Source organism: Chiloscyllium punctatum, chromosome 7 (genome assembly GCF_047496795.1).
Source record: "Chiloscyllium punctatum isolate Juve2018m chromosome 7, sChiPun1.3, whole genome shotgun sequence".
NCBI lineage: Eukaryota > Metazoa > Chordata > Chondrichthyes > Orectolobiformes > Hemiscylliidae > Chiloscyllium > Chiloscyllium punctatum.
This window is the reverse complement of record NC_092745.1, coordinates 113,872,584-113,888,318: the sequence shown is the minus strand read 5'-3', so window position 1 is coordinate 113,888,318 and position 15,735 is coordinate 113,872,584. Positions and strand designations below refer to the sequence as shown.

At 43.4% G+C, this 15,735-nt stretch overlaps 1 protein-coding gene across 9 annotated transcripts in view; it reads left to right on the top strand.

The window, feature by feature from the left end:
• Positions 1-15,735, top strand: part of LOC140480058 (very-long-chain enoyl-CoA reductase-like) — a 96,140-nt gene that overhangs the window by 56,063 nt on the left and 24,342 nt on the right. For 4 of the 9 annotated variants that reach the window (XM_072574631.1, XM_072574634.1, XM_072574632.1 and 1 more), the window contains exons 2-4: positions 4,494-4,544; positions 5,048-5,099; positions 10,658-10,702. In XM_072574631.1, coding sequence (XP_072430732.1) covers positions 4,494-4,544; positions 5,048-5,099; positions 10,658-10,702 — 148 coding nt within the window. Of the gene's footprint in view, positions 1-3,607; positions 3,694-4,211; positions 4,545-4,767; positions 4,854-5,047; positions 5,100-10,657; positions 10,703-15,735 lie in introns of those variants that run through there. The other 5 variants (XM_072574626.1, XM_072574629.1, XM_072574633.1 and 2 more) reach the window with 5 other exon arrangements.

Genomic DNA, 15,735 nt, shown 5'->3' with positions numbered 1-15,735 from the left:
CACTTGCCACCGGGCGGTGGAGATCCCCAGTGGAGGGCTCTCTACGTGGGAGTCCTCCTCCTTTCTCTCGGGGATCTGGGGTGGAGGGTGCTGCACGCAGCAGTCCCCTGCAACCGCAGATTGCGGTGGTTCACGGACTCCCAGCCCGACTGCTTGTTCTGTGGCGCTGTGGTGTCCATGGACCATGTATATATTGGGTGTGGGCGGTTGCACTCCCTTTTTGATTTTCTTAAAAACCTCCTCCTCTGCTTTTGGTTGCACTTCAGTCCCACGCTCCTGATCTTCCGGCACCCGGTACGGAAGAGGGAGGGCAGGTCCGAAGACCTCCCCATGGGTCTGCTCCTGGGCCTGGCCAAACTGGCCATCAACAGGTCCAGGCAGTGGGCCGTGGAGGGGGTCGTTAGGGCCGACTGCCTGCCCCTCTTCCGGGGTTACGTTAGGGCCTGGGTGTCCTTGGAGAAGGAGCACGCGGTGTCCACCAACACCCTGGAGTCGTTCAGGGAGAGGTGGGCGCCGCAGGGAGTGGAGTGCATTATTTCTCCCTCCAACTCTATTTTGATTTAGTCCCTACCCTCCCCTTCACTGTTTTGATCACACCACGTTGCCCTTTGATGTGAAGGGCAGTGCTTGTCACTGGTCACTCGGGTGTTTTCCTATCTTCCTGGTGGTGGAAATCGAGTAAAGATTCATGCACCTTGTGTTTGTCACTGTGTCTCACACCTACACACACACACACACAAAAAATAAACATTGTCCATATTATTCAAGCCAGCTAGTCTATTTTAAAGCATCCAGGAAGTCATTTGCCTTTCCCGGTGAGTTAAAATTGAACACTGACCCTCTGTGGCTGAAACGTAATATTGCCAGATATCTTACAGAATATTGGATATTCAAGACTCTCAGCCGCCTTTTTACCTCACCAAAGGTCTTCCTCTTATTAATCATGACGGCAGAAAAGTCTTGGAAAAGCATAATTCGTTATCCTTTTTATATCAGAGCCTGTGGTCCCTTCCCCAGTGCTCTAGAGGCTTCCAGCGTAAGTTGTTTGTCTCTATAATGCTGGAGTCACGTTAGGACCGGGCGGGGGCACTGGTCTGATCCGGGCCTGCACACTGCGACCTGGTGCGTTCGCTCAACCCACACCCGGCCTAAGTCGACTTCCAGCTTCAAAAACTGCGGGAGCCATTGCTCCAAGAAGCTGATGAGATGTCCTTCCTCCTCCTGTTCCGGAAACCCCACTAGACAGATGTTCTTCCGATAGCATCTATTTTCGAGGTCATTGACCTGCTCCTCCAAGACCCGAACCCACCATTTCAAGGCCTGGACCAGACTTGCCAAGGATTCTGCTGTGGTTTCAGAGGCTGCGGCCTGCTTCTGCACCTACCCGACATGCTGCTTGAGACGGGCTGTGCTTCTGCAGCATGACCGAGATCGGTTCAAGCCTGGCCTGGGTTTCCTCCATCGCTGAATCGATCTTCTCTTGGAGTTTCACAAGCTCCGAGATCAGGCTCTGTTGCATAGGTAAATCCCCTGGGGCGATCATGGAGGCTGATGCTGTGACCATGGGTGTGTTCATTGTTGCGGGGGGGGGGGGGGGGGGGGAGGGGTCACTCCTTTCTGTGATCCTTATGTCCTTTCCCTTTGGTCATTTTCCGAACTATTTTAAACTAGCACTGAACAATCCTAGGGGTAAAAAAAATAACTATTTCTACCACATTGGGTAATAAGGGAGGGTGATTGCACCAGGACCCAGACAAAGTGGTGCAGAGTTCAGCAGGGCAGACCTACTGGGTCGCTGCCATCTTGAATTCCCCATCTAGTTTCCTTTTGAAAACCACAATGGAATCAATCTCTGTCACATTCTCAGGCAGTGCAATTCCTAACCGTTCATCATGAGGACAAGATATTTCTCTTGATTCGGAGATGCCGTTACTTGTCAGGCCACCTCTAGTTCATTCGCCAATCAATTAAATCCTTAACTCGGTGCTGTTTGGCTCTCGACCCATGAAACTGTTTCTTCCATTCTACTCCGCACTCCTTGTGTTTTGGACATCTCTGACACTACTTGTCTCAATTTTCTCTTAGGGGAACAGACCATGTTTCATTAATTTATACAACCTATTCATGGTTATGAAGTGCTGCAATACATTTGTGCCTGTGTGATACAAGTCATACCTGGATCAGAGCATTTACTTTGTTCCTGTGCAGCAAAGTTATCTTATTGTTAGATAGTAATAAGTTTTCAATAACTTTGTTCATTCTGGGTTACCGTCATTATCCTTGGTTTGAAGACTATTTGCTACCCTCCACGACACACTGAGGTATTCCGGTAAGGCCAGTGCTAACAACTCCGAGATTTGTGACTTCAGTAAACACGGCTTTCTAGTTGGCAACGGATAAGGCAGGGAACAGATATGGAGGTTGTAAATTCCCATCAGTTTCACTGATTCCTTTCAGGTACAGGAGCTCTTCACCCTAACCCGGACAGGTTATTGCAAGCCCACACTCCACGATTGAGGTTTAATGCCCTTTAAAGTGTTGCATAAACTACACAGGTGTGAAAATAATAGCTAGCAGAAAATCCACCAGCTGGGAAGGTGCTGGACATCAAAATGACACTTTACAAACCAGTAACATGGACTAAAAATAAAAGCAAAGTGCTGTGGATGCTGGAAATCTGAACTACAAATAGAAAGTGCTGGAGGAACTCTGCAGGTCTGACAACAGCTGTGGAGAGAGAAGCGTTTTGAGTCTTCTTCAGAAGTAGAAAGGTACTTCCTTCCATTATTACTGATTTGCTTGTGTGAACATTATTCTGACATTTCTTTTTAAGGGGTTTTGGTCACAAAATGAAATAGATTCAGCCACCCAATTTCTGCTAATTTGCATCTCCATCGAAGTGAATGGAGAAATGAAACATTGGGAGAGATGTCATTGAAACAACACCTCCTGCTTTATGTTGTTGCTCGAAGTCAAAAAGACTTTAGTTTTCCTATGGATACATCTTTTAAAACATGCTAGAAGTTCTAGTAGATTTTACCAGGAGGTGAGAAGCTGTCAGTGTATTCCTTCAGCTGACAGACTTCCAGCTCTGGAATTCCCTGCCTAAATCTCTCTACATCCTATCCTCCTTTTGAGATGCTTCTTAAAACCAACCTCTTTAATCTAGATCTTGGTCACTTATCTTCATACGTCCTCAAAAAGAAAAGCAGAAATTGCTGGAGAAACTCAGCAGGTCTGGCAGCATCAGTGAAGAGAAAATAGACTTAACGTTTCAAATCCATTCTGAACAGTTCTGAAGAATTGGACCCGAAACATTGACTCTACTTTCTCTCCACAGATGCTACCAGACCTGCTTGAGTTCCTCCAGCAATTTCTGTTTGTGTTTCAGATTTCCAGCATCAACATTTCTTTGGTTTTTCTCCTCTTCTGCTTTGGTATCATATTTCGCATGTTAATGCTTCTCTGAAGTGACGTGGGATTTTTACTGCTCTGAAGGTGCTATTGAAATCCAAGTTGTTGTTGTGTACTAAATATACCACTGTTGTAAAACAGGATTGACACTAGGCCTGTTTCTCAGGCTGGACTAGGGTGCATTCCTTCTGCACATAGTTCACATTTCATGTGTTTCTGTGGATCACACCAGGTTCCCTTTAGAAAATGGCTTTCAAAAACGGTAAACATAAGTTTCAGGTATTTTCCTTCAATGGTTACTGTTAGAATTTTAAAAAAATATTTCAAATATAATACTCTTTTATTTTTAACAGATGTCAACTCGTCCTCAATCCCAATCCTCTTTACAACCTAATTCGTGATAGTTTTGTGAAGGGACTCTTAACAGTCCTGACATAAAGGGTTAGTTTGTTTGGGCAATGCACTGAATGTACAATAAGAATAAGAATGTACAATATTCACCCAGGCACACACTCATCCGCAATGTGGGATATTTTGAAATGAATGGTATGCTGGTCCAGTTACATTACTTTGCTTTCACATGTGGTGCTTTGAACTGAAGCTTATTTGACATTCAAAGTTTTTGTCAGATCACATTTTTTGTTTGGTGTCCTAATTTTTTAGTACCTATTACAAGCTATTAGATAGAATTATGTGTTTTCAGGCAGTGAAACAGCTGGATTAAAATACTGGGAGCTGCTCAATGTCTGATAGAGTATTCTTTCTGGGGTATCAAGTTACAAGCCCCTTCCCATCAGTTGGGTTGTTCTATCACGCTGCTGTCATGATGCCTCTTTGCACTTGCTACTGTCTGGAAATGTCAGGGACATATGTGCTTGCCACTTTCTTCACGTTTGTACTGCTAGGTGCCTGCTGAATTCTCTGTGCAACAAGCAATGGCACCAATGCAGACGATAGACCTAACAACTATATTTACTGCAACTAGTTTAAAGAAGAAAACAGCCACACCCACCGTCACACAGCAAGCGCGAGAATCCACAACCACAGCTAAAAAAATAAAATCATTTGTTTTCTTTGAGGTGGAAATCCTTGATGCCAAGACCAAGGAACAGCTCTGCTTCCTCGACAAGGTGAGAATCTAAACCTTACTTTCCACATGCATCAATTATAGCCATTGATTCTTTAAGATGTAAATATTTTGTGTGGTTTGCTTTAGATCCATGGCTCCTCTCATAGTGCTCACTGAGTACAGAGGTGCCCCAGCCTTTGTACTGAGTGGGAAGGTGTTCCAACCTTCTGTCTATTTTTACACCATTTCAAGTGACTAATTAATTTGGAGGGCGTTTTGAAGTGACTTTGTTGGTGTACTTTTAACTAGGTCACAAAGGCTGAAGCCAGGATTGAAGGCTCTTGGAAAAAAATTCTGCTTTTGTTGCAGGGCAGTGGAATTTATTCTGACCGTCACTGTGTTCTTTAGCATCTGAATGTCATAGTAATGAATAGCTATGTCCTTGGTTCAGCATAATTTAAGACTTCTTTTTGTCTTGAAATTTGCATTTCAATGTATGTGACTCCCTTTCTGCTTCGAGTTTGTTTGCATCTTCTGACTGCATTTTCTTTGCATCTTATTTAGGTGGAGCCAAATGCCACAGTTGGAGAAATTAAATCTATGTTCCATAAGTCATGTAAGTAAAAACATCTGAGGAAACTTTGTGGAAATCCCAATGACAGCATCCTTATCGTATTTTTGAATTCATTTGGCTATTTTTGTGTTCAGTTTGTCCATTTGCTTTATTTTCTTTCCTGTTCTTTGTCAAAATTCAGTTTACGCCACTATTTTTAGTCCAGAGATTTCTTTCCTTTACTGCGTGGAGTTGAGGTGGTTTGTGAAGCAAACTCCCATAGAGGTTATAAATCATTAGCTACAAATCCTTTTGGACAGGCTGACAATTCCTGGATTTTAGTCTATTTATTCCTCTCTCCACCAGCTGCCCTCGGGGATAAATTTAATAATAGTTATTATGAGGATGAAATCTGATAGCTGGAAAGCAGAAAAAAACAAATAGACATAAGGCAGTATGGGAGAAATAGCAGCTTCAAATTGGAGGTAGATTGGATGTAAACTTGTGTTTTTATATGGTGGGGAGAAAGATGGATATCTGTGTTTAGAGCTTTTTTTTTAGATTAGATTAAATTAGATTAGTTCATTTCCTGCCTTAGGCGACTGACTGTGGAGTTTGCACATTCTCCCCATGTCTGCGTGGGTTTCCTCCGGGTGCTCCGGTTTCCTCCCACAGTCCAAAAATGTGCAGGTTAGGTGAATTGGCCATGCTAAATTGCCCGTAGTGTTAGGTGCAGGGGTAAATGTAGGGGAATGGGTCTGGGTGGGTTGCGGGTCGGTGTGGACTTGTTGGGCCGAAGGGCCTGTTTCCACACTGTAAGTAATCTAAATCTAATCTAGAGCTCTCTTGCATAGAAATGTAGAAACTAGGAGCATATGTATACCATTAGCCCTTTGAGCTTGCTTCACTGTTCAGTATGGTTATGGCTGATCCCCTATCTCAACGCCATATTCCCATTTTCTTCCCATGCCCCTTGATGCCTTTAAAATTTAAAAATCTAGCTTTCTCTTTCTTGAATATATTTAGTGATCTGCCTCTCCAACCTTCTGTGGCAGGGAGTTCCACTGTTTCACTATCCTTTGAGTGAAGAAATATTTCCTCATCTAATTCCTAAATGATTCCTTACTCATCCCGACCTGATATCTGAGACTGTGTCCCCTTGTTCTAGACTCCCCATCCAGGGGGGAACATCTCCCTGCATCTGTCCAGCCCTGTTGGATTTTACACATTTTAATCAGATCCCCTTCTTGTTGTGGACCAGACTAGACCCCCTCAAAATATATTATCAAGTTAGCCCAGACCCTAACTTTTTTCTTATTTTAAAGGCAAGCGTGAATTATTGCATTCTGGATGCAATTTGATTTGTCAAATTACAGGATTTGAAGCAAAACACACTTTATTCATACACTATAGTTAAAACACAACAAAAGAGAAGAATTGGCTTAGCTAGAACTCTATTGAAATGCTTAATAAAATATTACATAAAGTAATTATTACTAATTAACTGTTCCAATATGGTATTACCCATAAACACACCCTTGACAAAGGCAAATTAAAAAAAAGCGGATTATCTCAAATGCAATTCCAGTAGAGGAAGAGAACCCCAACGTTTAGCTGTAACTGAGAGAGGGGGATTTAAACAGCTCCTCCCTCTTCAAGGCCCCAGTAGAAACTGCTACTGAAAAACTAACAGTTCAGGTTCTGTGAGAGGTTGAACATATCTGTTCAGGCTGTTTCTACTGTTCCAACTTTTAAAACAAGGCCTCACAAACTGTTTACTCAGTGGCTCTGCATAAACTGCTTGTTACCGTTGCCTTAAAACCTCTCTTCAAAGCAAAAGGACAAAATACACCTCTTAAAGCCATAGTCTCATCACACTCTTTGTGAATACAGGCCCAGTTGAATTAATCTATCCTCACAGGACAATCCTGACATCCCCACTATCAGCCTAATTAGCCTCTGCTCACTCCCTCTATGGCAGGTATATCCTTTCTTAAATAGGGACAACATAACTACACACTATACTCCAGGTATGATTTCATCTAGTCCCTATAGGGTAACTATAGGAAGACATCTTTTGGAATTTCGGAAAAGCCCCATTTTTATCCCAAAAGGAACCTGATATTCCTCGTTTTCTCAAATAGACAAATGGGAGCCTCTTTCAATGTTTGACCGGATTATGCAAATGTTGCAGGCCCTGGAAAACCCGGACAATCAGAAGTGAGTGTGGATTAACAGGTGTCCATTTGCACCACAGTTTTGATAAGATTTGTGTCCCAACTGGAAATGCAGACGAGTTGTGACGATTTTTAAAGCTCCTTGCTCAGGCTTTTGAGGGAGGGTGGGGGTTCAAATAAAATTTAGTGGGCTGTCTATTGCCACCTGCTCCTCACCTCTGACCTGTCCCCAGGGGTCAGCCAGCCAGCCTACCTGAGGCTCATTGAGGTCCTTAATTAAGCAATTAGCAGCCACTGAATGGGCTCATCCCACATCCTGTATCTGTTTTCAGTTTGTAGGCGAAGACTGAAGGACAACGACTAGCTTGGCAGCTTTCCCTGAAGGGCTTACTGGTGAGGGGACACCTCCTCCTGAGGGACCCCCCTCCCCAACTCCTCTCCTTGGCCCTCCCACCTCTCCAACCTGACACCACCACACTCAGCAATCCCCTTTCACACGCTGAGGTTAACCAGCCATCCAAACTCCCTGAAAGTCCAGTTCCGATCCTGTCTTCTGGAGGACAATTCCCTGGAAATCCAGTCTCCATCCTGTTTTCTGGAGGATGGCCTGTAGGTCCAGCAGAATCACGGAATTCCTGTGGTGCAGAAAGAAATCATTCAATCCATTGTGCTTGCACTGGCTCTTCAAATGAGCCTTGTTTATTTATGCCATTCCCCTGATTCAACCCCAAATCCCTGACAACTATTTCTATCCAAATAACCATCCAATGCTCTCTCAAATGCATCACTTGAACCTGCCTCCATCTAATTTATGGGCACTGCATTCCATAGGAGAACACCTCTGGGACACCCGGACCAACCAACCCAACACTTCAACTCCCCCTCCCACTCCACCAAGGACATGCAGGTCCTTGGACTCCTCCATCGCCAGACCATAGCAACACGATGGTTGGAGGAAGAGCGCCTCATCTTCCGCCTAGGAACCCTCCGACCACAAGGGATGAACTCAGATTTCTCCAGTTTCCTCATTTCTCCTCCCCCCACCTTGTCTCAGTCAAATCCCTCGAACTCAGCACCGCCTTCCTAACCTGCAAACTTCTTCCTGACCTCTCCGCCCCCACCCCCACTCCGGCCTATCACCCTCACCTTGACCTCCTTCCACCTATCGCATTTCCAACGCCCCTCCCCCAAGTCCCTCCTCCCTACCTTTTATCTTAGCCTGCTGGACACACTTTCCTCATTCCTGAAGAAGGGCTTATGCCCGAAACGTCGATTCTCCTGTTCCTTGGATGCTGCCTGACCTCCTGCGCTTTTCCAGCAACACATTTTCAGCACTGCATTCCATACCCTAACTACATACTGAGTGAAAACATTTTCCTTGCATCATTCCTGCTTCTTATGCAAATCACTTCAAATGTATTCCGTATTGTTTTTTGTTCCTATTACGTTCTCCCTATCTACTCTATCCAGATCGCTCATCATTTTGAAAATCACTTTCAAATCTCCTCTCTGCCTTCTCTCTAAGCAGGACATTCCCATCTTCCTCAGGTCTGTGGCTCAGTGGTTAGCACTGCTGTCTCACAACACAGGGACCTGGGTTCAATTCCACCCTTGGGCAACTGTCTTTGTGGAGTTTCCCGGTTGATGTGGGTTTCTGCAGGGTGTTCTGGTTTCCTCCCACAGTCCACAATTGTCAATGCTAAATTGCCCATAGTAAATCGTGATGAGCAGTTTAGGTGCATTAGCCATGGGGAAATGCAGGGTTACAGGGAACTGGGTCTGGGTGGGATGCTCTTCAGAGAGTTGGTGTGGATCTGTTGGGCTGAATGACCTGTCTTCATGTTGTAGGGATTCTGTGAACTACAGTTCCTCATTCCTTTTCATAAATTACTTCCACATTCTCTCCAATGCATTCACATCTTTGCTACAATGTGGTGTCCAAACCTGTATCCAATTCTTCAGTTGAGATCTAACAAGTATTGTCTACAGTTTAATACCACCTTTTTGCTTTTCTACTCAATGCCCCTGTTAATAAAGCTGGGGATGTCATATGCTTTATTAGCTACATTCTCCACCTGTCCTGCCACCTTTAATCATCTGTACACCTATACACCCAGGTCCATCTGCTCCTGCACCCTCTTTAGAATTGTATCCCCTATTTTTTTATTGTTGTTCATTGTTCTTTCTACCAAAGTGCATACCTCTCACTTCTCTGCATTTAATCTTAACTGCCATCAATCTGCCCACTCCGCCAATTTATCGATTTCTTTTGGAGTTCCACGCTGTCCTCCACATAGTTTACAATTAATTCAAGTCCTGCATCATCTGCAAAATTGTTCCCTATACCCCAAGATCCAGCTCATTAATATATGTCAGGAAAGGCGAGGGTCTCAATACTGACCCCTGGGCAACTCCTCTTCAATTCTTCTTCCCACCTGAAAAATACCATTGTTGCCAGGGCTGGAGGGTCTGAGCTACAGGGAGAGGCTGAACAGGCTGGGGCTGTTTTCCCTGGAGCGTCGGAGGCTGAGGGGAGACCTTATAGAGGTTTACAAAATTATGAGGGGCATGGACAGGGTAAATAGACAAAGTCTTTTCCCCGGGGTCGGGGAGTCCAGAACTAGAGGGCATAGGTTTAGGGTGAGAGGGGAAAGATAAGAAAGAGACCTAAGGGGCAACATTTTCACGCAGAGGTTGGTACGTGTATGGAATGGACTGCCAGAGGAAGTGTTGGAGGCTGGTACAACTGCAGCATTTAAGAGGCATTTGGATGGGTATATGAATTTCTGGTTGGCATGGACGGGTTGGACCGAAGGGTCTGTTTCCATGCTGTACATCTCTATGATTCTATGACTCTGTTATTCTCTGTTTCCTGTCATTCAACCACTTTTGTATTCACTCTGCCACTGTCCCTTTTATACCTGACCTTTAACAAGTCTGTTGTGTGGCACTGTATTAAACACTTTCTGGCAATCCTTGTATACCGCATCAGTGGCATTATCCTCACCAAGCCTTTCAGTTACCTCTTCAAAAAAATCTCCAGTGAGTCAATTAAACATGTTTTCCCCTTGAGAAATCTATGCTGACTCTTCCTAATCCATGTGACTACTAATTCCATCAATTTCCACATGACTACCAATTCTATCCCAAATAATTGTTTCTAGAAGTTTCCCACCACCGAGAGCTATTAGTTAACAATGGACATTAACTCAGGGTCATAAAGTGTGGTGCTGGTAAAACACAGCCGGTCAGGCAGCATCCAAGGAGCAGGCGAGTTGACGTTTCGAGCATACACTTTTCATCAGGAATGTCATTAGCTCAGGGTGCAGCTTGGGTAATCTGTCTCCTTGATAAAATAAACCCCTTAATTTAGAATCATTCTATTCCCAAACTCATTTCATTTGCAATAAGAGAGCAATCTTAATTTTTGCATTTCTTTTTCAGATCCTCAGTGGTACCCAGCGAGACAGTCCATCAGATTAGACCCCAGTAAGTCCCTTTTTGCTTAAGTAACTTTTTAAAAATGACATTTGCAATATTAATTTAGATAATAAACTAACAAAAAAGGCACTTAAATGTAAGCATTAACAAGAGTTATTTATACTAAACCAAGTAATATGCTGACCTTTCAAATAAAGAAAGATCATAAATTCAAATTAATTTTCAAAAAGCCAAATTTCCTCAGCAGTTTTCCTTTATTTTTGCCCGTCATTTGGACTGTTTCGAGCAAATAAGGCAGATATTTGTTTTTAGTACCTTGACTGATTTCATATAAACTTGGGTCAAGAGAATGACAGACCTGCAACTTCCATAATCTCAAGGACATCTCAAGAGCTTTCCATCCAATTTGAGTACTTTTGTTTTTTGGTGCCCAATGTTGTAATGTAAGATCTGTGACAACCAATTTGCAAGCAGCAAAGTCTCAATAGGCAGCTAATGACTGGAGATACATGAGAAGGGAGTATTCTTTTACAACAAAACTCTCCAAAGGAGATTGGCTTCACAATTTGCAGGAAAAGCTTGGAATGAGAGATGACATTGAAGGGATGTCAGCCCAGAGTCAGTGAACCTTTCACATCGCCATGTACTGGTGTAAGACTAGAACTGTTACTTGTGTTCTCCAGCTATTCAGTATTTTGAGTTTATAAGAATGCTCAACAATAACTTACAAAAGGAAATGGAATATCTGGCTGAAAAGCCGGGGGTGGTGGTGGTGGAGAATATACCATGGCTATGGGGAAAGTGGGATTTTTCTTACAAGGTGCAGACACAAGTACGATGGGTTGGAATGGTTTGTTTCCGCATTGTGTAATTCTGTGTACATCACCCTTAATGGTACTGACTGGAGGGGGCGTTGGCTCTGTACCATTTCTAACTGGGTTAATTTAGTTGATATATAAACATAAAATGTACAACCTTTTATCGAGAGCAGGATCTTATTCCATTGATTGAATAAGATCAGTGCTCTTCTGATTGCAACCTCAAGTTCACATTAGTATGGTTCTAAATGTACGATTCCCGGATTTTTAAACAGTGACCCTTAGATGTAGATTCTCTCATAAGAGAAAACATTTTATCCTGTCCAGACCTCTCAAAATTTTATTCATTTCCAATATATCTCCTCTTACCCTTATAAACATTCAACTTTTCCTGATGAGACAACCTGTCCATTCCAGGTCTTAATTTATTAAAGAAAAACTGAAAATGCTGGAGAAACTCAACAGGTCTGGCAGTGACTGTGGAGAGTGAGACATCGTTAAAGTTTCATGTCCAGTCACCGCTCTTCAGAAATTTTTCTTTTTTTGCCTAATTAGTTCAGTAAAACTTCCCTGAATTACATTTGCATTTCCATCTTTCCTTAAGTAAACTGACTAGTCCTATACACAGTACCCTGGTTGTGTTCTCGCCAGTGTGTATAATTGAAGCATGACCTCTCCTACCTTTGTTTCAATTCCCCTCCCAATAAATGATAACAATACAGTGTATAATACAATAAACGAACAGGCCCTGTGCTGATTCCTAGTCCTTATTTAGACGCACTAATTATTGCCCATAGACAGTTTCTGTCCCTCTGTTCACCTCCTGTTTGCGTGTCTAATGTTCTATGAGCTTTCCTAATTACTTGCTGTACCTGCATGCCAACCTTATATATTATTATACACATTTTGCATGGGGACTGAAGAAATGGGAGCAGGAGTAAACCACTTGGTCCCTGAGCCTGCTCCATCTATCATAAGATCATGGCTGATTTAATTGTGGCCCTAACCCTACTTTCTTGCCTAACCCCCATAGCTCATGACTTCTGTATAGATCAAAGATCGATCTATCTGTTTCTTGAATGGCGACATTCAATGGCGTGCAGAATTACAAAGATTAATGACTCTCTGAGTGGGAAAAGAAGCCTTCCACATTTGAATTGTTGATGTTACAGACACAATTTGAACAACAGGATCTTCACTGTGGCCTAGGCCACCTCTTTCATCAACAATTCAATTTTGTTTTTAAAATTCGCAGAGCGTGAAGGGATTGAATGCAGCTCTCTACTGACTCTCAAATACCACCCACTGTTTATCTACCTTTATAGTCCTGGAATTTCCGGAATGCTTCCTGCTGAAAGAATCTTCTGGCAGGGGCACGTGAGGCGCCTGGTGGATGTGACACACTGAGGTTCTGGTCACTGTCCTGAAACCACACAATTGACCACCCACTTTGATCAAATTGTATGCGGCAAAGAAACCACTGTAGTGAAATACTCCAGGGCTCAGGCTGTGGCCCTGCTGACTACTGGGGGCCCTCATGCTCTCTCCTGGAAAAGCATGTCTAAATGCCTGTTTATTTGCAAGTCTTAATAGTGAGTAACAGCAGCCAATTTGACTGAAGGAACGTCATAGTTGTTCTCATGTATACACAGTGTTATATGTGCACAACATATATGTGTGTGCATAAATATATACATACATCCATTATGCTTCATTGGGAAGGCATTGGCCTAGTGGTATTATCGTTAGATTATTAATTCAGGAACCCAGGTAACATTCTGGGGAAAAACCGAAAGAACTGCAGAGGCTATCAATCGGAAACAAAAACAGAAGTTGCTGGAAAAGCTCAGCAGGTCTGGCAGCATCTGTGAAGAGAAATCAGTGTTACCGTTTCGGGTCTGGTGACCTGGAGATCTTCTGAGGAAGGGTCACCTGAGTTCAACTCCCAGATGGCGAAATTGAATTCAGTAAAAGTCTATAATTAAGAGTCTAGTGATGACCATGAAAACATTGCTGATTGTTGGAAAAACCCATCAATAATGTCCTTTAGGGAAGGAACTGCTGTCCTTACCTGGTCTGGCCTACATGTGACTCCAGACTCTCAGCAATGTGGTTGATTCTTAACTACCCTCTGGGTATTTAGGGATAGGCAATAAATGCTGGCCTTGCCAATGACACCCATGACAGAATGTTAAAAAAAAATTGCTCCCTCCCTGAATCAGGGACACTGATCCCAATTGTAATGTTATGACTACAGGGGCGCAGGTCAGTGATTGGAGTGTGTGGTGTTCTTGCTGTGTTTTGCTGAGTGGAAACAGAGACATCAGGATGGCAGAGGGATCTTGGTTAGTTGCCTTTGCCCCAGATTGTTTTGGAAAGAAGCCATCTGGTTCAAGAGCAGCTGAGGAGGAACCTTAGCTCATTGAGGGCAGACCAAATCTCTGAAAGAAATGTAGAATGAAAGAGACATATCTTGCATTTTTCAAAGTGACTCAAAGTGCTTTGCAGCCAATGAAATAATTTCTCATCCTGTTGCAATGTAGGAAAGGCAGCTGGCAATTTGTGCATGGCAAGATCCCACAAATGGCGAGGTAGTGATGATCAGATAACCTGTTTGATGTTCGTTGAGAGCTAAATATTGACTGGAACAATGGACAGAGTGATATTTTTATAATCACCTCAGTAGGGATAGAGAAACTTTCATTTAATTTTTCATCAGAAAAAAAAGCACTTGTGACAGTTCAGCACTCCCTCGATACTACACTAGATTAATGTTCCTTAGAGCAGATTATGTGATATATCTTTAAGATAATGTCATCACCGTATCATGACCTGATTTAATGGTGTAGAACTCTCTGTCTCCATCTTACTGAATCCACTTGTAGCATGACACAGTGAAGGGTATATGCTACAGTACCTCTGGAATCGCTTAGCTTTAACTCCGATCTCACTCATGCCTCTGATGACAGTGTCCATATGTACAGATACCAGGAAGATAATAAGCATTCATTGAATTCTGCAGTATTACATGACCCACATCTAATTCACAAGTCTTGATAACTAACTTAAGTCTTTCAACATATTGTTTGAAGATCACTCGCTATCACATCAATACTGAAGTACCTGGACTTGTACCTACAGCTTTCTGACTGAGTGGCAAGGGTGCTCATATCTGAGCCACAGCTGACAGAATAGGAGAAAGTGAGGACTGCAGATGCTGGAGATCAGAGTCGAAAAGTACAGCTGGAAAAGCACTGCAGGTCAGGCAGCATCCGAGGAGCAGGAGAATCGACGTTTCGGGCATAAGCCCTTCATCTCTCCCTGGACCTGCAAAGGACCTCTGCTGTTCTTCATCCTGAGAAGAATCCAAACACTCAACAAACGCTTTTTCTCCAGCTTATCGGACATCAGCTGACACAATAGCCACAAAGTGTACATTTAATATCGCACTCTTCTGGCTCTTTTCCAAATACTTTTAAGATGTTTTTCTCCCTTTTTGTTTTGAAATATTTATCCACTAAAAATCCCTCTGCATGTATCTGCTTGGACTTGCTGTGCTGTGCTAACCTTCAGGAGAAGTGCAGGTGCCTCACAAAATGTGCTCAGCTGCCTTCATGCCTGGTTCTGTGGGTTAACACCAGACACCATTGTGTGGTACGTGGTTTATCACTCAGCTGGAGTGTGTTTGCTGCAGTCTTGACCGAGTTAGCATGGCAGAGGAAGGAGGAACATTTGAAGGTTGTATTAGAAACTGTTTTTGGTCACGTATATCAGATGGCCCATTTCCTACAGAGTGTTCTGTGTGGTCCAACAGAGACATGCACTCCGTTATAAATCAGAATTTCCTTCCTTCCTTGTGTGGCTATTGTGTCAGCTGATGTCCGATAAGCTGGAGAAAAAGCGTTTGTTGAGTGTTTGGATTCTTCTCAGGATGTAGAACAGCAGAGGTCCTTTGCAGGTCCAGGGAGAGATGAAGGGCTTATGCCCGAAACGTCGATTCTCCTGCTCCTCGGATGCTGCCTGACCTGCAGTGCTTTTCCAGCACCACACGTTTTGACTCTGATCTCCAGCATCTGCAGTCCTCACTTTCTCCTATTCTGTCAGCTGTGGCTCAGATATGAGCATCCTTGCCACTCAGTCAGAAAGCTGTAGGCTCAAGTCCAGGTACATCAGTATTGATGTGATAGCGAGTGATATTCAAGCAATATAGAGTCATGGAGATGTACAGCACGGAAACAGACCCTTCGGTCCAACCCGTCCATG